This window comes from Colias philodice, chromosome 24 (assembly GCF_061535455.1).
Source record: "Colias philodice isolate Cphi_HAF_F1 chromosome 24, ilColPhil1 Martin Lab GWU primary, whole genome shotgun sequence".
NCBI classification, from domain to species: Eukaryota; Metazoa; Arthropoda; class Insecta; order Lepidoptera; family Pieridae; genus Colias; species Colias philodice.
Window position 1 is genome coordinate 6,011,341 of NC_143109.1, and position 21,436 is coordinate 6,032,776.

The following is a 21,436-nucleotide window of genomic DNA, read 5'->3' on the forward strand; positions in this document are numbered from 1 at the left end:
TTAACAAGTTCATAAAAGGACAGTCTTAAAGAAAACATTTTCCTTAAATCCTACTAATAAAGCGAAAGTTTGTGAGGATGGATGTTTGTTACTCTTTCACGCGAATACTACTAAACCGATTACAATGAAATTTGGAAAAATTACTTTGGATCCCGTAAATCCCACAGGAATGGGAACTATGCGGGTTTTTCTTTGAAAACGCATGTATATTAAGTATGTATTTCAATAGTAGTTTCTCATCTATGAGAACTGTCATTTAATCAACCGTTTAATTTTCACATAGTTACACATTAATAGTAAATGTGTAAAAAAAATTCCAAATAAAAATTCACTCACACACAAATGTATTTATTATCTAAAGGAACAAAAAAAAACGTAAGCGTAAGATTGCACAATTCTTCTAGAGTATCCATCTTGATAACACGCAGGCTCGAAATGCAGTGAACACAATCTAGCAAATTTCGACGGCGTCCAATCTACACGTCTCATGTTTTATACCAATTTCTTATTTAGCTCTGGAAATCTAAAACAAAATGAATTTATTAATAATCTAAAAGAGAAACAACAAACTAAACAGATAAGTCAAATAAAACAACCACGTGGTATTTTTTATTTTCCTGCTGTAGAAAATTTACATCAATTATTTGCTACAACAACTACATATAAATCTGATATAAGAAACAAAATAAATAAATCAACGTTAATATGAAATAGATTTTTTGTCATAAATCGATAATATACGCTAGATGTGTTACAACACTACGGTGGTAAACAAAATGCCAAACTTGATAATATTGTGACATTTTTTAAAAATTATTTAATTCTTTTGTATTCCACAACCCCATAAAGTGGGTAAATGTTACAGTTACAACATAAACTTATAAAAAAGCGCTTGATAAAACCTTCAAATAGGGTTAGAACATAAATATTTATCAATTTGCTGAAAATCACTTACCGATGGAAAGATATTTTTTCATTGTTTTCATCCAAAACTCCCATTCGACTAGTAATAGCCGGTAGCTAAACATACAATAGTCATTTTAGCACACTGACAAATAAAAAGAAACACTATACACTTTATATTTTCTAAATATTTCGTTAAAAACACTTGACGCACTGAGCCCACCAGCTGGTTGGAAAACAAACTGACTGCCGGCGCGCTACGTTTGAAGACAGTGCAGATACTCTATCGCTATCTCAATCTGACTTATGCTGTTATTGACTAAGAGTAAGTAGATTAGAAAATATGTATTTTGTTCTGTCTCAATATAAGAACTCTATAGGTTTATTCCTCTGAGGTCTTCAGCAATATTTAAAATAGATTGATTATAATCCGCAACATGTTTATTTTTATTTTTAATTTACTTATTTTAAAAGTAATTAATAAACAAGTATATTTAGAAATTTTCAAAAAATTTTGCAATTTAAAATAATGTTTTTAAAACTGTTGAATTTTTCATTCACTTTGCTATTCACAATTGATCCGTTTGAAAATTTGAAAATAAATAATCCTAATTGATTATGATATTTGCCACTAGAGTGCGTTTCACGAAAGAGTTCCCCTGCCGTTATGTTGGCTTACCTGACTGTCAAAAACGAAAATATTTTTTTTTAATCAAAAATGACAGAGAAAATATTCTCCTTTCTAGGCAGTCGACCCCGTAAGATACGGGATAAGGCTAGGAAGAAAGGAGAATATTTTCTCTGTCATTTTTGATTAAAAAAAATATTTTCGTTTTTGACAGTCAGGTATGCCAACATAACGGCAGGGGAACTCTTTCGTGAAACGCACTCTAGCTGGCGTATAAGTCAAGAAGCGTCCGTATATGACATATACTTACAACCAATCAGAATTATTATTTTTAAATGGCGGAAACTACACAGCGTTACTTCCGTCAGAAAAAAAATCTGAGTTACTCCCTAGTCGCGCCTTAAGAAGTTTTACTTCAATAATAAAGAACCGTTGTCAAGACTTTATTAAATTTACATGCAATAATGCATAAACTTCAAAATATGATGATTTTAGTTAATGTGAAAATATATCTGAATAATATCTAATCTTACTTGGCGAAAGTACAGATACATACAAGTCATTTTTAACGTCTTGTATTCTCACAGATAGTGACTTATTCTGAAATAAATACAATTTAATATAGTAATTTAGTAAAAGTATTAGTTATATATAACGTGCAAAATTAGAATATGTTATACTCAATGTACCTATTAGTGCGTATCGGATAAACAACACAATGAAATAAATTACTTCTAAATTGTCAAACAATAATTACATAATTTAGTGCAAGATCCTAAAACATAAAAACAACAACATAGGTACATTCAAAAAACAAATTAGTTAGTATGTAATATTACATAAAGACTCCGTATCTAATAACTATACTTAACTGATGTTAATTTGAAAACACTGACTAATTTTCAGGAAGCGTCGACAGTAGGTACCTTGTTTTAGAATTACAATTTTATTTCACAGTCACACTTTGAAAGCAAGTTCAAATATATACGCAGATATTTAAATAAATAAATAAATTCTTTATTTGACAACAAAAAAAATATACATGTACATGTACATGCAATTATGGGATAACTTACATATAAGTAAAACATAAACCGTAGGTACAATTAATTGCAATATTTGAACAATGTCTCCTATGCTAGGAAATGCCCTGTGTTACAAGAGACATTTAATATTTATCCATCCGTTGATACAAGTTATATACCTGAATATTATAACAATTCTATACTATGCAAGTATCACTTCAAATATCCCTCCACTCACACCCACAATTCACAGACACACACCATATACATTAAATAATAATAAATACATAGGTAATAAAAATGGAATATTATACTTAATAGGTTATTTAACAGCAATAAGAATAAACAAAAAGTGTTATTCGACAACCTTAAACTTTGACGATACGAACAAAAATCAACACTTTACAAGTATTTTTAAAGCATTCGGTAAAAAGTTTTGTTGATATCTGGTCTTATAAATAAACATGGATGGTGAAATAATTCTCTGAATTTTGACATAATATTACTTTTATCTATTAGGTCCAGCCTCTCAAATCTTTAAAATTAACATTTTTCATTTTTGGTATTATATTATAGTATTAGTAAAAATTAAAAAACATTTTCATAAACTACACTCATGTAAAGTTAAACAAATATGTCGTGTATTTTTCTTAATTACTTAATTACGATGAAAATTTGGAAAGCGAGTTGGAATTAATATGTAGGTATATTAGAAAAAAAATCGTGACTAACCAAACTCCTACGAAACGGCTGTGTCGATTATTTTGAATCTTTTCTGTATATTCGGTTTATTTACCTAACTAAACGACGTGTTACAGAACAATATTTTCCGGGACTTCTAGTTTAAGTAGAAAATTAATTATAATAATATTAAAAATACACATAATAACTCTACATGACTACATAACGGAGATAAATCACATGTACATCAAAGAAAATCAATTTCGTTTATTTATATTACTTACATAATCACTACATAGTCAAAGTCGCTTTCTCTGTCCCTATGTCCCTTTGTATACTTAAATCTTTAAAACTACGCAACGGATATTGATGCGGTTTTTTTAATAGATAGAGTGATTCAAAAGTAAGGTTTTAGTATATGATTTTTTAGGTTTAAGACAAAGCGGGTGAAGCTAGTAGTAGTAGTAGGTAAGCTAGTATATTAATAAAACTATCTCGGAATATTCACACGCTTTACCTACGACGTAGCGAGTTACGACTAGTTGATAAACCTCGATATACCTTATATACCTAGTCTGTTATAAAAAAAAATGTCAATAGTATTTGGACAAAGTACAGTAAGATAGAGATACATTTTATAAAATGCGAATCCTATCCCTTGCGCCTGGAGGCGCATATTAGCAATAACGTCTACTAATAACAAAAAGGCTTACTAAATTAGTATACTGGGTAACTATAGTAATTATTATAAAAAGTTTAAATAAGTATTTATTTTAACAGGGATGCAAATTTATGAAAAAATAATATTTGATAATTTCAAATGTCTTTCATTTAACGCAATAAAATAAAAACGAATGAAAAATATTTATTTATTCTTAATAAATAAGTTAAAATTGGTATGTTATTTTAAATTCTTAGCACATTTTTATACACTTTATCTTGAACTTTCCCAAAGATATGAATATCGTTAGTATATATCATAAGAGGGCATTAAAACTGATATAATTTAGGTTCAAAGTATGCCCTTATAATTGAAGAAAATAATTTTATTATTTTCTCAAAATAGATCGACTTTCACCTTGTCTTTCTGAGAACAATGCACTTCTTGATAATAATAGGTAATTCTTATATAAACAATTAACTGGTCTAGTGTTTTCAATTTTAATTGTTATAAATTAATATTATAATATTGACAAAGATATCATATTAATTAATATTTATTATATAAATAGACCTTCTATATTGAGATATAAAACGCGTAATTACTCTGATTAAAACAGAGGTTATTTTTAATCCATATAAAAAGAAATATTATTTTATTCATATCTGAAATATAGTAATATTGATGTATAACTATACCATATCACCTTTGAAGGTCTGGGACTGTATCGTGAACTATTTGTTCTTGTATTTTGAATATAAATTCACCTATCAAAAAATGTTTAGCAAAGTACTTGACGGACATAAATGCCTTAAAATATTATATTTATGCTTTTGTTAAATTATTTATTAAGTATGTACCTATCTAAAGCTGCATGCTGCTTTATGCTGATAATGATAAAAATAACATTTTAGCTTCAAAGCTTTAAAAACTTTCTACTGGGACGATACGAATTTCAACATTGCTTAAGTTTTTGTTTTTGCCTTTATAAAGTGTCAGGTTTTAGTATTAATCTATTTATTAAGTTTTAGACAGAGTGGGCGAAGCCGCGGGCAGAAAACCAGAAAATTATATTTTTGTCTATAATTTTTTTACCCGGGCAAAATAGACTCAAGGTTATTATAATAAAATAACATGACATAGAGAAACATAGCCTAGTCATATGTCTTCAAACAATGATTAGCTAATTTCATCTTCCTACAAATATAATTAGTATTCGTGGTATGTTTATGCCGAATATATAACTATAAGCCCATCAAAGAATTCATGAAATTTATATATAAAAAGTTTTATATTTTCGCTGTCCCTAAATTCTGAAAAGCACGGTATAGTTATTGAATAATCATTGCGAGTTGTCGCGTGAACGTTCGTTACCTCAAAGGGATCGTAATCTAATTTTACATGTGCAAAAAATAATTGAACTGCTTCAGGACTTATAAACGACTGATTAGCACCAGTATCGATTAATAATTTTAAGGTTGGGTCTAAAATTTGTATGAAGGAAGCTGCCTTTGCGTTTGAATGTTAAGCTCTATCTTGGCTTTTTTAAAAGGCACTTTTTCGTAAAATTTTCATTATCGCCGCTAGAGGGCTCTAACTCAGGTGTCACTACTTGGGATAAGTCGCAATACTGTTCTTCAATATAGTTACAGTCACGTTACAGTCAAGGTTAGATGAGTCATAGTCATTATAATCGTTAAAGTATTGTTCAGAGTCATAGTAACAGTTATTGTCATAATTATTAAAATTATTATCAAAGTAGTAACTTTCATGAGGTATTTGGGATTCATGCATGTGCATCTCCCTATTCCTAAAATTGTGCGCAATTTGGGAAGATGGAATCTCTTTAGTTACATAATGACTAACGCCGCTCATTGGTTTCGGACCTTGATTTTGATTAAATTTTGGTTGTAGCCTAAAAACGTTACTTTGCGGATTATAATTCGGTGGTAAAGCGCGGAACATCAGCTGTTGTGTTCGCGTCGGCTGCCTATTGAAATTATTAAATTGCGGCCGACCTTGAACAGGTTGATGCGTACTAGGTCTAGGCATTGGTGCAAATTGTTCGGAATTTCTTGGAACGTGTGAATTATTGAATGAAAATTGGGGCCCTAAAGGCATGGGCCCTAAATTAAATTGCTTTTTATCTAATTTTTGAATAATATTCCTATTTTGCAGATATGTCGCGTTTAGTTCTTCCTGCACATATTCGAGGGCCTTTTCCATAGTTTCGGGCCTCATACACCGAATTCGTGACCCTAGAGGTTCTTTCAATCCGCGAACATAAGCCTGAAGGGCTACTTTTTTGTAGAGCGTACGTTTTGCTTCGATTGTACTTTCAATCACTTCGTGAAGCGATACGTAAGTCATAATTGTACTAAAAAGTTGTTGGCACCTTTCGTAATATTCTTGAGGGGTTGAGGACCCCTGTGAAGCCATTGACAAATCATTGTACAAAGAGATTTCATCCCTCTGGTCGGAAAAATTATTAATTAAAGCCGACCTTATACCGGCCCAATTTTCGGGAATTCCGTTCGAATTCATAAACCGAGAGGCAGAACCGGTAATTTTATTCCGTTTATTAACATTTTATTAAGCATAAATTTGATAACTCACTACCCGGCCCTGTACTAACATATTGGTTAACTATTAGATCGCAAATTTTTATGAATCTAGTTAAAACATTCGGATTCCCGTCGAATTCGGGAACCGGGCGTAAGGCCTTATATATAACGTAAGGGTCATGTACATTGTACAGCCATCTCTTCAAAAATACTTTCTAAGCTACATAAATTCCTACGATTATTATCTAAATACAATCTACGAGATAACCTACTCGATGCAGGCTCCCGGGAAAATAATTCTCTCGGATGGAAAATTTTGGAAATATAAAAGATATCAAAAAGGATTAAAACTAAAAGGATAAGTAACACAGATCTATTCTATGTACTTACATGAACATAATTCGGCTTCTTTTGGGATCAATGTTCGGATGTCGCCTCCAGTCCGCAGAAACCGTAGATTCTGGATCCTCGTAGCGATAGCAAAGGTCACACAGCCGGAGGCCCCAAAAAAAACTCGAATTTACTTATAAAATACTTTAATAATTATAATAGTTACAATAGGTCTTGCACGATGCAAGTGCTTAATATTAATGAATATAATACTAATTGAATTTAAAAGGAAAACTTAAAATTACGTTGCGCCAAAGGAATTCGCTAACGTTCGTACAACACGTTCCCGTGCGAACCGTCGACTCAGCGATGTTTTGGGGGTCCGTTGGCGTAACTCGCTGAAAAATATTATGAAAATATACTGAAGTTATGATGGAATAAAATCCATATTTAGGCATAGAGCTTGATGGAACAATAGATAGGTAATTTGTTTGCGTCTATTATGCTTATTGCTGTTATATTATTCGCCTACATCGCCTCTATTGGTAAGTAAAGATAGCATATGTAAATCCAATGTGTGGAATATTTCTATTTAGTAGGGTAAGAGCACCAGTTACCCAGCCTCAAACCAGTAGCCGGCCACTTCATGTTAAATTATATCTATATATATTTTGAGCCAATGTTAAAGTATATGACCGGCTGGCTACTGGTTAGGGGCTTGGCACTGGTGCTCTTATTCTACCACTATCTAGATATTAGCTAGTGAGATAGGTATTGACATGATATTTTTTCTTTAAAGGGATCGGAGCGTCGCCCATCAACAGCAACTTTTGGAAATATGACTTTTGTGGCAACAATGAGGTATACGATTCCCCTCGGCGTGGGTATGAAGAGTATTGTGATGAACGCAACCCTACATTCTGCTTTGAGGAAAAAAATATTATAAATACCGACAGTTAAAACAACAAAACGCCTCCTTCTGCGGTTGGGCGAATTCAAAACCACATTACCTCAGCCGGAACTGATAAGAATTAGTTTCACATAATAATATAATTAATTAATTTAATAGGCAAGTGCCAGTTGAGTGGGAGTTTATCAACACCGGGAGCTAGCGCTTTATAAAAGAAATTCCAACAGGAGTTACTCAGTCGTGCGGCAGACGTTAACCGGAGCGAAAATGTTGCTGCCAGTGATTTTGTTGCTGTTGATTTCAACCACCGTTTACTCATGTAAGTATTAACAATTATTATGTGGGTTGGTTTGTTTAGGTGTATTACCCTATATATATGTATAGATTATATACAAGTATCAACTGGTAGAGCACTCGGCGCGATACCGACATGGTCTGGGTTCGATTCCCAGTTCGGGCTATTTATATTTTTCTCAATTTATCTATAAATTGTCTTATTGAGAAGGTTTATATGTTTAGGTTTCACTATATTTAAAAATTGGTGTATTACCGTACGATGGACGGTGTGGCTCAATAAGTTATAGATCAAATTGAACGGAATATAGTATAATGCCGGATAGCTCAACTGGTAGAGCACTCGGCGCGATACCGACATGGTCTGGGTTCGATTCCCAGTTCGGGCTATTTATATTTTTCTCAATTTATCTATAAATTGTCTTATTGAGAAGGTTTATATGTTTAGGTTTCACTATATTTAAAAATTGGTGTATTACCGTACGATGGACGGTGTGGCTCAATAAGTTATAGATCAAATTGAACGGAATATAGTATAATGCCGGATAGCTCAACTGGTAGAGCACTCGGCGCGATACCGACATGGTCTGGGTTCGATTCCCAGTTCGGGCTATTTATATTTTTCTCAATTTATCTATAAATTGTCTTATTGAGAACGTTTGCATGTTTAGGTTTCCACTATATAAATTAGTGTATTACCATACGATGGACGTTGTGGCTCAATAAGTTATAGATCAAATTGAACGGAAGATAGTATAATGCCGGATAGCTCAACTGGTAGAGCACTCGGCGCGATACCGACATGGTCTGGGTTCGATTCCCAGTTCGGGCTATTTATATTTTTCTCAATTTATCTATAAATTGTCTTATTGAGAAGGTTTATATGTTTAGGTTTCACTATATTAAAAAAATTTAAACTTTAAAGAATATTCACACCGGCAGCGATGTTATTTTAACCCGAACTTACCCCGGTTTTGTTTACAGTGTACGTCCCTATTTCGTGCATAATAACAGTACTCTAGTTTATTTTATTTTTATTTATTTATTAGTTGAAATTGTTTATATGTCGAATACCTAATGGTAGAGAAAAATCTTTTTTTTTTGTTTTTTTAATATAACAGAGCTCAAAGTTACAATTACTTATATACATATACTTATATAATATTACTAGCGGCCCGCCCCGGCTTCGCCCGTGGTACATATGAAAAATAGATGTTGGCCGATTCTCAGACTTACCCGATATGCACAGAAAATTTCATGAGAATCGGTCCACCCGTTTCGGAGGAGTATGCAGACTAACATTGTGACACGAGAATTTTATATATATAATATTATAAAGAGGAAAAGTTTGTTTGAACGACTTTTGTTTATTATTTTAGATGATGGAAGGGCGGTAATACGTCGTGATGGAGTTAGGGCGGTGACGGTTGATCAATGGGAATGGGAGTCTTTCTTGCGTGCCAATCCGGTCTTTACATGTATCGCCGCAAGGCATAACAAGACACTTCCAGTAGACTACGAGGTAAAGTATATTTATTTTTTGTAAATTTTTATTGACTCGTTCAAATTAGGTTGTGAAAACTACCGTTTGTTATAAGAATGGAATATTAAATCTCATAACGGTAATAATAAACATTTTCTTACAAGACGTTCATCACACATGATCACTCGAGTGATAGAATCAATTTAACTGGTTTTCAGATACCGCCAGGTTGCATGACTTATGGAAACTTAAACTGTAAGTAATAAAATTAATGTGCATGTTTTTAAATAAATCTTTTAATAATATCATTTTAACCTTTAGGACACATTTACTTAGGACAGTTAACTCCGCCATGGCCGGTCCTAAGCCCGGGTGAGAAAGGAGGAAGGTTGGTTCTTGCGTATTCGACCTAGCAAACCGTAAAACCGTCAACGCCGAGTATCGGGCGGCGGTCAAATAACCCGAACACTCTGCCTACCGGCAGAGAGGGTTACCACAAGCCCAGAGGAGTAAATACCCTCTGAAAGAGTGGACTCGCCAACTTGCAGTAGCCAGCACGGCGTTTCACGGCTAAAACCCCTCATGATTAATATGAATAAAGCCAATAAACCACGGCCCCCAGTTCCCAGCGGTCCTGTTAGGCCTGACTACGGCAGCGGTCGGGGATCCGACAGGACAGGGGGTGCTAAAAATCTCTGGACGGGATCCGGCTGCCATAAAAACACTGTAAATTTTGCTACTTCTTCTTAAAAATGAACATCTTGTGGAACTTGAAAACAGCGTCCTGAACAAAATCAATTGGACAGTTATGGGTCTTTGCGAAACACGCCGACAGGGTGAAGGTCTCACAAGACTACCGTCTGGCCACCTTCTATACCACAAAGGAAATGAGAACTCGCAGGGTGGTGTTGGAATTTTAATTAATAAATCCTTTGCACATCTTCTAAAGAGCGTGACCCCTGTTTCATCAAGGGTAATTTACGCTATTTTTAACGTTAATAGTCGTCTAAAACTAAAAGTTGTGCAGGTGTACGCACCAACGAGCTCCTGCCCCGACTTGGTTGTCAATGAATTCTATGGTCACCTAGAGGACGCTCTTAACACTTCGCCTTGCTACTATACTATTGTTATGGGTGATTTTAATTCAAAGATTGGAGAAGGATCTACAATAAATGACGAATACATAGGAAGGCATGGGTTGGGTACCAGAAATAGTAGAGGTCAATTATTAGTAAACTTTCTAATTAAACATAAATTATATGCAATGAATACATTTTTCCAAAAAAAGAATAACCGGAAGTGGACCTGGGCTAGTCCAGATGGTACTACTAAAAATCAAATAGATTACATTCTAACAAACAAGAAATACGTAATAACTGACGTCAGTACTTTAAACTGCATTAACATGGGCAGTGACCACAGGATAGTTAGAGCCAAAATCCGGTTGAATACAAAGTCTGAACGCTCAAAACTCATACAAAGAAGAAATGTAAAATATAATTTAAATGCTATATCCGCCAATACCGACCAATTTCAACAGCGTGTTCAAGATCTGCTTAGAGAGAAAAGTGTAGACGAAGACATTGATAACATAAATGATCATCTATCAAATGCACTTAAAACGGCTGCAATGGAGTTTAGCAAACCAAAAGCCGGCAAGAAATTACATATATTATCAGTGACCACCCAAAACCTGATCGATCAAAGACGCACCCTACTCTCTAATCACTCAAACGACATATCAGGATTGAACAAAGCAGTCAAAAGAGCTATACGGCGGGACTGCAGGAATCATATCCACGACACTATAATGGATACTATTACTAAGAACCGAGGTCCCAAAGTATTCAGAAAAAAGTTGTCAATTGGTAGCCAGCATATTTGTAGAGTGAAGTCAGAAAATGGGAAAGAGACCAACGATCTAGAAAAGATTACGGAGATTGTTGAAAAATTCTATTCCAACCTATACACCTCATCATCACAACCTACTTCTATACCGGGAGACTGCAGAGCTAAATTAACGAGACACTACACGGAAGACTTACCTGACTTCAGTCTCTACGAAATAAAAACTGCCTTAAAGCAAATGTGATAAATGTGATAAAGTGCCCGGTGAAGACAATATTCCAGTTGAACTGCTCAAAAAATCAGGCCCAGTATTTCTTAAAGAACTCCAACAACTTTACAATAGTGTGCTTATACAAGGGCGAGCTCCTGAAAAATGGAAAAATGCTATAGTCACATTATTGTACAAGAAAGGTGACAAGGCCAATCTTGCCAACTATAGGCCTATATCGATCCTTCTTCACATCTATAAAGTTTTTACCAGACTACTGACAAATAGACTTGCTGGTAAACTTGACGCTGAACAACCAGTGGAGCAAGCGGGATTTAGACGCAATTTCTCAACAATTGATCACATATTTACCGTACGCCAGGTCATAGAAAAATGCGCAGAATACTGTCAGTCATTATGTGTAGCTTTTATCGATTATGAAAAGGCTTTCGACACCTTGGAACACTGGGCAGTATTCCATGCTCTACAACGCTGTCAAATTGACACGAGATATGTGGAAATTCTGAAAGAAATCTACCGCGGTGCTACTCTCCAGGTCAAACTTCATCAACTTACCCAACCTATCCCTATTCAGCGAGGCGTTCGACAAGGAGATACAATATCGCCAAAATTATTTACAGCGGCCTTAGAGGACGTATTTAGAACATTGGATTGGTGAGTGTTAATAAAGCCTTAGCACGATTTTTTTTATTGATTAGTGACTTAAGTTCAGGCGTCAGCCCCGGCGCCGGTAAATGTTTGAGCTTAATGGGTCGAAATGGGGTATGTTTATCATAAAGTCGAAGAAGAAAGGAGTTAAATAAGTTTATTTTAGCATCAATATCATCAGCATTCGTAATAAGTGACCAATTCAAGTTTTTTGCTTCCTCAACGAGACTTTCTATGTCCATTCCACTAAAATTGCGCTGTATTATTACTTTAGGCTTATACTTCGGAGGTCGGATTTTGTATGAGACAAAGATGAGGTCATGGTAAGAAAAGCCTTCGGCTGCACATTGACCAAATATGGCCACGTAATCGAGAGAGGACACTATAATTAAATCTAGAAGGGAAGGGGAGCAGTCAGGGAAATGATGTGTGGCATTCAGCGGGAGGATGTTCATATTGTAACAGTCAATCGTTGATAGAAGTTTCTTCGACCTGTGATCATTCTTTATCTAGCAAGTATTTAGGTCCCCCATTAAGATCACATGTTGGAAAGAACGTGTAAATTTGTCGAGTAATTGATCAAAATAAGAAAAATAGTCAACAGAAAGATTAGGACTATACAGTGCACCCAAGAGAACTTTTTGATGACATAATGTTATTTCAAGAAATAAATGTTCAAGTGAGTCAACAGGAGTAGGTTGCGGTGAAGCAGATATGACCGAATAAGTGATGCTGGATTTTAAATAAATTGCAACTCCACCACCTACTCGACCAACGCGATCGTTTCTTATAATATTGAATCCTGGGAGAGAGTAAGCAGTAGAAGGCAGACATGGCTTGAGCCAAGTTTCAGAGATAACGATGGCGTGAATGCAACTACAATCGAAAGAAGTTAAGAAATCGGAATAATGCGCTGGAAGGCTTTGAGCATTTATATGAATCACGTTAAAGTTTTTTACTACATTCGAAAATTGGGATATGAGAGTTTCGTTTAATGGAATAGGGGAAATATTATGGTAACTACTATCGCTAGAGTGATCATCGCTATCTGTATTGAAAATATCTTCGTTAATCAACGCACTACTGTTAGACGACATAATATTATATACTACAAAAAATTATTATATATTTTTATAAAATACTAGCGGTCCGCCCCGGCTTCGCCCGTGGTACATGTTTACGTTTTCTCTACATAAAAACCATCCTCGTACTTCAAGGAATATAATAAAAAAAGAATTATCGAAATCGGTTCAGCCGTTCTCGAGTTATGCGCTTACCAACACATTTCGCGATTCATTTTTATATATAAAGATAACTAAATAAATATAACAATCAATCATCATCATCATCAATCAATATCAATCATCATCATCATCATCAATCATCATCATCAATATCATCAATACATATAATAAAATCGTAGAAAAGTGATGTCTGTACAATGAAAATATTAAAAAAAAAACTTAGCAAGTGTTATTATTAAATCGATCCTGAACCCAAAACTGTAGTTAAAAAAATTTTTGTCTGTTTGTCTGTTTGTCTGTTTGTCTGTATGTTCGTGCACGCTAATCTCAGAAACGGCTTATCCGATTTAGATGCGGTTTTCACTAATATATTGTGGTAAGCTTCACTTAACATTTAGTGTTTATTTCATGTCAATCGGTTCATAAATAAAAAAGTTATGACCATTTAAGTAATCACGGCGAACATTTGCTAAGGCATTCTATACATGAATAACTTACATGAATAACTTTATTACGTAAATTATACGCTAAAGTTATTCCTTGACATGTCCAGATGATCATATCTAAAGTACCGTGGGGTGGGGGGGGGTTTAGCTGAGGGGGTAGTAGGGGGATCAAAGGACCTTTATTTCAATTTTTGCTCATAAGTCTAAAACCTGCACAAATAGCATTATGGTTACTTCTAGGTAAATTTTCTACATAAAATGTCTTTTAAATTACGTCGTAGGTATTATATTTTTAACCCCCAACGCAAAAAGAGGGGTGTTACGTCCGCTATGTGTGTTTGCGTGTCCGTCTGTGCAACCGTAGCTCGCTAACGGGTAAAACGAATTAGATGCGTTTTTTTTTGTTACATTAGTTGTTCTTAGGTATAGTGTATCAAAATCGGTTCATCCATTTATTATATATAGGGGTAAAAGTGGGAATGGAAAAAATGAATGTTGTCAGTTATACCCAAGTGATATAGGTATCAAATGAAAATAGACGACCTGTCAGAAACAATTAGTCAAATTTTATCAAAATCGGTTTATCCATTTATTTTATATAGGGGTAAAAGTAGGAATAAATAAATGAATTTTATCAAATATACTCAAGTGACGTATCTAATGAAAGACATGACGTGTAAAGTAAGACATATTTTATCAAAATTGGTTCATCCATTTATTGGATATAGGTATAAAAGTGGGAATAAAAAAATGAATTTTGTCAAATTGGGTATATTTGACAGTGGCATATCAAATGAAAGGGCATGACATGACGTGAGAAGTATAATGAGGCATCTAGGTATTTAATCAAAATCGGTTCATCCATTTATTGGATTATAGCGGTAAAAGTGGGAATGAATAATCGAATGTGGTCAAATAATATACTCAAGCGGCATATCAATTGACGTCTGAATTACAATTAGTCATGTTTTATCAAAATCGGTTCATCTGTTTATTACACCTTAGGGGTGATATAGTGGGGATGAATAATCCAAATGGAGCACCAAACGAAAGGATATGACGTGTACATATAGGTACAATTAGACATGGTTTACATCAAAATCGGTTCTGCCATTTACTAGGGGTGAAAGGGAAAAGTTGAAAGTCTGTGAAAGTAGAAGGATATGGGAGCGGGAGGATAGCCATACCCTGGAAATTTTGAACTCTTTTGTACCTAAGTTTTTTTAGCTCAGTTTAGTAATAAATTTTACTAACAGTTATTTTGTGTTATTATTTATTTTATTTCTTAACTGTAAAATAATCTGTAAGTACTTATAATTTAGTTGTTTATGGTAGTACGTGTTTCAAGACGTGTTTACTCAATAATTGTGTGTTAATTAGTAACTACTATGCAGTCACTATTCCACGCGGACGAAGTCGCGGGCACAGCTAGTAAGTAAATAAAATTAGATAAAAAAAATCAAATATAAATCTTAACTATTAAAAATAACACCTAATTACTATATAATAATATAATATATTATTCTCAGCTAATTCCTGTACCAGCCAGTGTCGAACACAAAATAAAAAGAAAATTTATTTATATTTTTACATCATGGTAACACTGGTTCCAACCGTTAATCAAATTGCTAGTATCCAGGACATCGAATATTTACACTGAAAAAATTGCTCATAACATATTAATAAAAAATAAATTTATTGAGGGTATTTGAATTTAAAGTTGTAAACAATTATTGTGATAATCTCATATCCCATTGACCACCGAGCGGCCCGATCGGGCCGAGACACAATAGATTTTCTATTGTGTCTGTGATCCGAGGACTGACGGAATATTCAGTGCAAGAAACAAGTAAAAACTTTAAAACTAATGAAATAGAAATTGAGTGAAATAGTTAATAATCTAAAATAATAATCCTAGTTTAAAAATATTAAGAAAATAAATAAAACGTACGTTAACGAGCTTTGGGAATTCTTTTTGACCTTGCATTAGGTATAGTCTTCTTGTTCTTTTCGGCATCCTGTGAAGTCCCAGCCGCACTTGAAGAATTTTCGGGGTTGGGACAAGAAATAATGGCATCCAATTCAGAAATACAAGTGATGCGGTGTCTAGTGTTTGAAGAGTCGATTAGGAAAATTTAACCATCACGGGTCCAGCACTTTGTTACACCGAGTCGCTTACGGGCACTCATAAATGTATCGTGACGACTCTTTGTAAGGAACTCCGAAACAGTGTAACCAGAATCCTTTAAACAAGATTTAGAAAACCACACACTATTGCGAACACGAATATCACAAAACTTCACCAAAACTGGTCGAGGATTCTTGGATCTCTGATGGCCTAATCTGTGACAACGACTGAAGGCATCTTTATCAACATCAGGAACGTTAATGTCATCGGAAATTATTTTTGCAACGACAGCCGTGATATCTTCTTTATCGTGCAATACCGTGGATGAGCAGCATCTTCCGGCGGCTTCGCATCTCCAGCTGGTCTTGTATGTTTGTAAGAAGATTTACTTGGGCTTGGAGAGACTGTAACGCTTTGCAGACGAAGGAACGGAAAGCTTCAAAATCACTGGCAAGTTTTGAGGTAGGACTTGTAGATGCAGGTGGGTGTGATGTTTTTTGCAGTTCTTTTTGAAATTCCGTCATTCGTTGATTGAATTCGGTGTTCATATCCGAAATAGACTGTTTAAGTGAATCCATTGTCCGGAAAATTTGGATATGACAGAGAGTTGAATCGGGTAGAATCCAGGTAGTGAAAAACGATGTAAGAATGAGAACTAATTATAGGAAATATATAACTGGGTGGTACAGTAGTGATTTAAACCATATTTTGGGGTAAATAAGTTAAAATAAAAACTATTTTAAATTAAAATTTGCACAGCGAAAATAAACGTGACTTGCTCTCTTTACGCCTACCCTCCAAATTAGTATTGTATATAGTAAATTATTTTTTGAAAAATAAGGTCATAAAGAAGTTTCACTTCTTACGTGTGTACTCTAGTACACGCAAACATTTTTATTTTTTTGACGTGACAACGTCTTATAATTCGATAGAGCCGGCAGCACGCACGAAAAAACATAACTCATGCGGCGTTACCTCGCTCTGAGGCGTTCCATCTAAGGCTTGAAGTGCAAGCGAGAGCGCGGAACGAGCGACAAAGAAGCACAATCGGACGTTGTCACGTTCAACTATCGTCAGTAAACCGACTTTACAGACAACCAATTGTTTTTGTTTTTTAAATATAACAGAGCTCAAAGTTACAATTACTTATACAGGGTGTCCCAGAGGCCAGAACTCAACGTCAAGCCAAAACGGGGCGACAGAATTGATTGTAACCATCATGAGAAAAATCTGAAAAAAATCTATCCCATGCATTTTGAAAATTATGGGCATTTAATAAAAACCTCAAAATTTGGTCACCCTGTAACTATTTTTCGGTTATTGTGGTTAATTTTTATTATTTTTGTTCATTTAAACTTTTGAACCTTAACCCTAAATAACATTTGTAGAATCACAGTCAAAAATAATGACACAATTGTCCCAAGTTTCCTTGAATTGAAGACTATTTGTTAAACTATGAGTTTAAAATTTTCAAAATTGGTCGACTTTAACGGACCCTCCTTTAAAAAAAATGTACTAGAGTGCCTTGGCAAGTGCTATTAATAGTTGGCGCATTTAATCAGGATTGTAAAATAGTACAATACTTGTTAGTTTCTTATCTAACGATATAAGATCTAAAGATATAAGTAGTTCTTTTTTAAGAAGATGTAGGGCGTGTATTGAGGCTGATGGTAAACAATTTGAACATTTGTTGTAATAAAAAATGTTATTTCTCTATCTGACTTTTATTTCAATAAACCTAAAGTAAACTAGGCCAAGATTTTTAATTATTTTTTTAATTTTACTTACTTTTGTTGACTTTGATAAAAGTGGCGTCACTATCTGTCTCGCTCACTCATGGCAAACATGTCCACTGTCTATCTCTCTCATCATTTTGCCGTAAAATTAAGAACCCACCAATAGTTTTTGCGAATAAAAAACATTTTAACTGAGTAAAATGGGTTAGCAAAAATGGGGTTACTTGAGGTTTTATTTTTTTATTCATTTTTTTAGTATGAAACTAACAAGTATTGTACTATTTTACAATTCTGATTAAATGCGCCAACTTTTAATGGCACTTGCCAAGGCACTCTAGTACATTTTTTTAAAGGAGGGGCCGTCAAAGTCGACAAATTTAGAAAATTTTAAATTCATAGTTTAACATATAGTCTTCAATTCAAGGAAACTTGGGGCAATTGTGTCATTATTTTTGACTGTGATTCTAGAAATGTTATTTAAGGTTACGGTTCCAAAGTTTAAATGAACAAAAATAATAAAAATTAACCACAATAACCGAAAAATAGTTACAGGTTGACCAAATTTTTAGGTTTTTCTTAAATGCCCATAATTTTCAAACTGCATGGGATAGATTTTTTTTCAGATTTTTCTCATGATGGTTACAATTAACCCTGTCGCCCCGTTTTGGCTTGACGTTGAGTTCTGGGACACCCTGTACACATACTTATAAAAGAGAATATGATGCGTTGTTTTGGCCCACTCTTGCCTAATACTCAGAACGACTTTTGTTTATTATTTTAGATGATGGAAAGGCGGTAATACATGATGGACCTAGGGCGATGACGGTTGATCAAATGGAATGGGATTCTTTCTTGCTTGCCAATCCGTTCTTTGCATGTATCGCCGCAAGGCAAAACAAGACACTTCCAGTAGACTACGAGGTAAAGTATATTTATTTTTTGTAAATTTTTATTGACTCGTTCAAATTAGGTTGTGAAAACAACCGTTTGTTATAAGAATGGAATATTAAATCTCATAACGGTAATAATAAACATTTTCTTACAAGACGTTCATCACACATGATCACTCGAGTGATAGAATCAATTTAACTGGTTTTCAGATACCGCCAGGTTGCATGAATTATGGAAACTTAAACTGTAAGTAATAAAATTAATGTGCATGTTTTTAAATAAATCTTTTAATAATATCATTGTAACCTATACTGACACAACTGAGGTATGTTCACCCAACTCTGATATTAACTCTTTAGAATTAAGAAGTTTCAAAACATCTTGGTGTACCTATGTGAAAAAGGAAGAGCAAGAATCAATACGTGCCGTGAATTTGTATGTTCGTAGTGTGAAAGTAGTCGTGTTGCAGTGTGTCCCTATCTACTCATTTTCAATCGATTTCGTGTGTAGTGACATTGTCGTGGTCGTTTACTTAGCTTAGATAAATATTGCGAGCAAAAAATTCTTTTTCCTTCAATGCGGCTCTGCTGCAGCTGCTACGCATCTAGTCAAATCTCACAACGACCCACCTGAATATCAAGTCAAATTTCAAAGTAAAGCATTAAAATAATAATGTTCTACTATTGGGGACTTGATACATGAAGATAGACATTTGTTGAATAGAGCTGAGCTCAAAATAACAATTATTCATGTACACACTTATAAAAATATGGTGAGTTATTGTGGCCCAATCTCGTCTAATACTTAGAATTACTTTTGTTATTTCCGTAGATAATGGAAAGCCGGTGGTAACCGGTTCAGCCGAAATAGACGGGACGATGTCGAATTATCAGAAAAAATGGCACTCGATATTGAGTCCTCAGTTTCGATGCTACGCGGCGAAAATAAATTTGCTACTACCAGTAGCATACGAGGTAAAGTATATTCTTTATTTTAACAATGGTTATTGATTCATTCAAATTAGGTTGTGCAGATAACTGGTTCTTAGAAAAATAGAATATTGAATCTTGTAACGGTAATGATAAAATATTCTCTCACGAGGTGCTCTTCACATAATATTATCACAAGTGTGATCAAATTAAATGTTTTGTTTTTCAGATAACACCGGATTGCCTCTTAGAAAAAAGTAAAATGATTAATACGAAACAAGATAAAATCATCAATACCTCCCCACCTGAAAATATAAATGGAAATTCTTCCGATGTAACTGCTGTTAAATCCCCTGAAAATACTGTAACTAAGACATTGGAAACACTGCAGCTGGCTAAGTCAACACCTTTGACAATTAAACCGACAGGTACCAAAAACATTGCAGAACCTTTTATTGAAACTGCTACCCACTTCAACGAGAAGATCCCAACTGCAACTTTAGAACCAGTTGAGCTAGCTAAATCGATACTTTCCAGAATTAATCCGACTCAAACCTACACCAGTGAAAAGTCTGGTACTCCAACTATTGTGAAATCCGGCGAAAATCCCCTTACTAAACGATCAGAAACAGTGAGGCCGACTAATTCGATATCTTACAGAATTGAACCGCCTCAAACCCACGCCAGTGAAAAGTCTGGTACTCCAACTATTGTGAAATCCGACGAAAATCCCAAAACTGAACGATCGGAAACAGTGAGGCCGACTAATTCGATATCTTACAGAATTGAACCGCCTCAAACCCACGCCAGTGAAAAGTCTGGTACTCCAACTATTGTGAAATCCGACGAAAATCCCCATACTAAACGATCGGAAACAGTGACGCCGACTAATTCGAAATCTTGCAGAATGGAACCGCCTCAAACCATCACCAATGGAAACTTTGCTGGTCCAATTGATGTTAAACCTACCGAGAACACCCCAACTGCAACTTTGGAAACACGGAAATTGACTTCATCAATATCTTTGACAATTGAACTGACTGGAACGACACCAATGCAAAGTCTTTTGTTGGAACTACTGTCCAATCCATCGAGAATACCCCAACTGCAACTTTGAAACTACTTAAGTTAATTACGTCATAATCACTTAAAATAATTACGATCATTGACGAAATTGACGTCTGAAAGACCCGACTCTCTCTCAATTTTAAAGTAGAGTTCACCTATAACTACGCTTGAATTATGACTTATAGTGTCACATGGTATTGATTTCAGGTTTCTGATGTTATGTTGGATTTACAGCAAAATCAGGCTTTAAGCTCTGACTATAATTTGCGAACGATGTTAAAGATGCCAAATTATGAGCGAGAGACTCTTCCTACTTTAAAATTGGACTTATTTCAATGTTCGGTCCTAGTCTTGCGACTACTAGACCGGGGATCGGTAAAGTCTTTGAATTAAAGTTTGTTTAGATTTTTTTTCGTTTTATAGATGTATATTGAAAGAAAAATTACTCGGCTTCGCCTCGGCCAACAATCCCTAGGTGTGAAATGTACTATTTTCATTATCTTTTCATTTGTTTGTTTACTTGACTTTTTATTAATCAATTCATTGGTTTATTCACTCAATTAATTTCTTAATTATCTTGTTATTTGTTTATTGACTCAATTTTTATTGATCTACTAGCTGTTGCCCGCGACTTCGTCCGCGATTACGTCGTTTTTCGTCATTCGTCGTTTAAAAAAATACGTGACACTTTATTTTTGAATGTTCTTAATTGTCTCTTATAAAATTTAACTAAATTAAAATTGAACACTGATAAGAAAATCTTAAAATCGGAGGAAATCGAAAATCTGAG

The 21,436-nt window shown here is 34.4% G+C and overlaps 1 protein-coding gene and 1 pseudogene across 3 annotated transcripts; one reads left to right on the forward strand and one right to left on the reverse strand.

The window, feature by feature from the left end:
• Nucleotides 1-7,919: 7,919 nt before the first annotated feature.
• LOC149477750 (uncharacterized) lies at nucleotides 7,920-21,254 on the forward strand. 3 transcript variants are annotated; one of them, XM_089710086.1, is made up of 7 exons: nucleotides 7,920-8,021; nucleotides 9,376-9,518; nucleotides 9,698-9,734; nucleotides 18,540-18,679; nucleotides 18,859-18,895; nucleotides 19,481-19,623; nucleotides 19,808-21,254. In XM_089710086.1, exons 1-7 carry the CDS (start codon nucleotides 7,970-7,972, stop codon nucleotides 20,693-20,695), a joined length of 1,440 nt encoding a protein of 479 aa, XP_089566212.1. In that variant the 5' UTR covers nucleotides 7,920-7,969; the 3' UTR covers nucleotides 20,696-21,254. The 3 variants fall into 3 exon arrangements, with proteins under 3 accessions (XP_089566212.1, XP_089566214.1, XP_089566213.1); XM_089710088.1 differs by lacking the exons at nucleotides 7,920-8,021; nucleotides 9,376-9,518; nucleotides 9,698-9,734 and adding an exon at nucleotides 12,084-12,210; XM_089710087.1 differs by lacking the exons at nucleotides 7,920-8,021; nucleotides 9,376-9,518; nucleotides 9,698-9,734 and adding an exon at nucleotides 16,422-16,484.
• Nucleotides 15,815-16,818, reverse strand: LOC149477751 (uncharacterized; annotated as a pseudogene).
• Nucleotides 21,255-21,436: the final 182 nt, after the last annotated feature.

Bases quoted from the DNA above. Each gene is read 5' to 3' on its own strand.
- LOC149477750 (XM_089710086.1), top strand. From the start codon at position 7,970: ATGTTGCTGCCAGTGATTTTGTTGCTGTTGATTTCAACCACCGTTTAC. The intron at 8,022-9,375 runs GTAAGTATTAAC...TTATTATTTTAG, and splicing joins TTCAACCACCGTTTACTCAT to ATGATGGAAGGGCGGTAATA. The intron at 9,519-9,697 runs GTAAAGTATATT...ACTGGTTTTCAG, and splicing joins CACTTCCAGTAGACTACGAG to ATACCGCCAGGTTGCATGAC.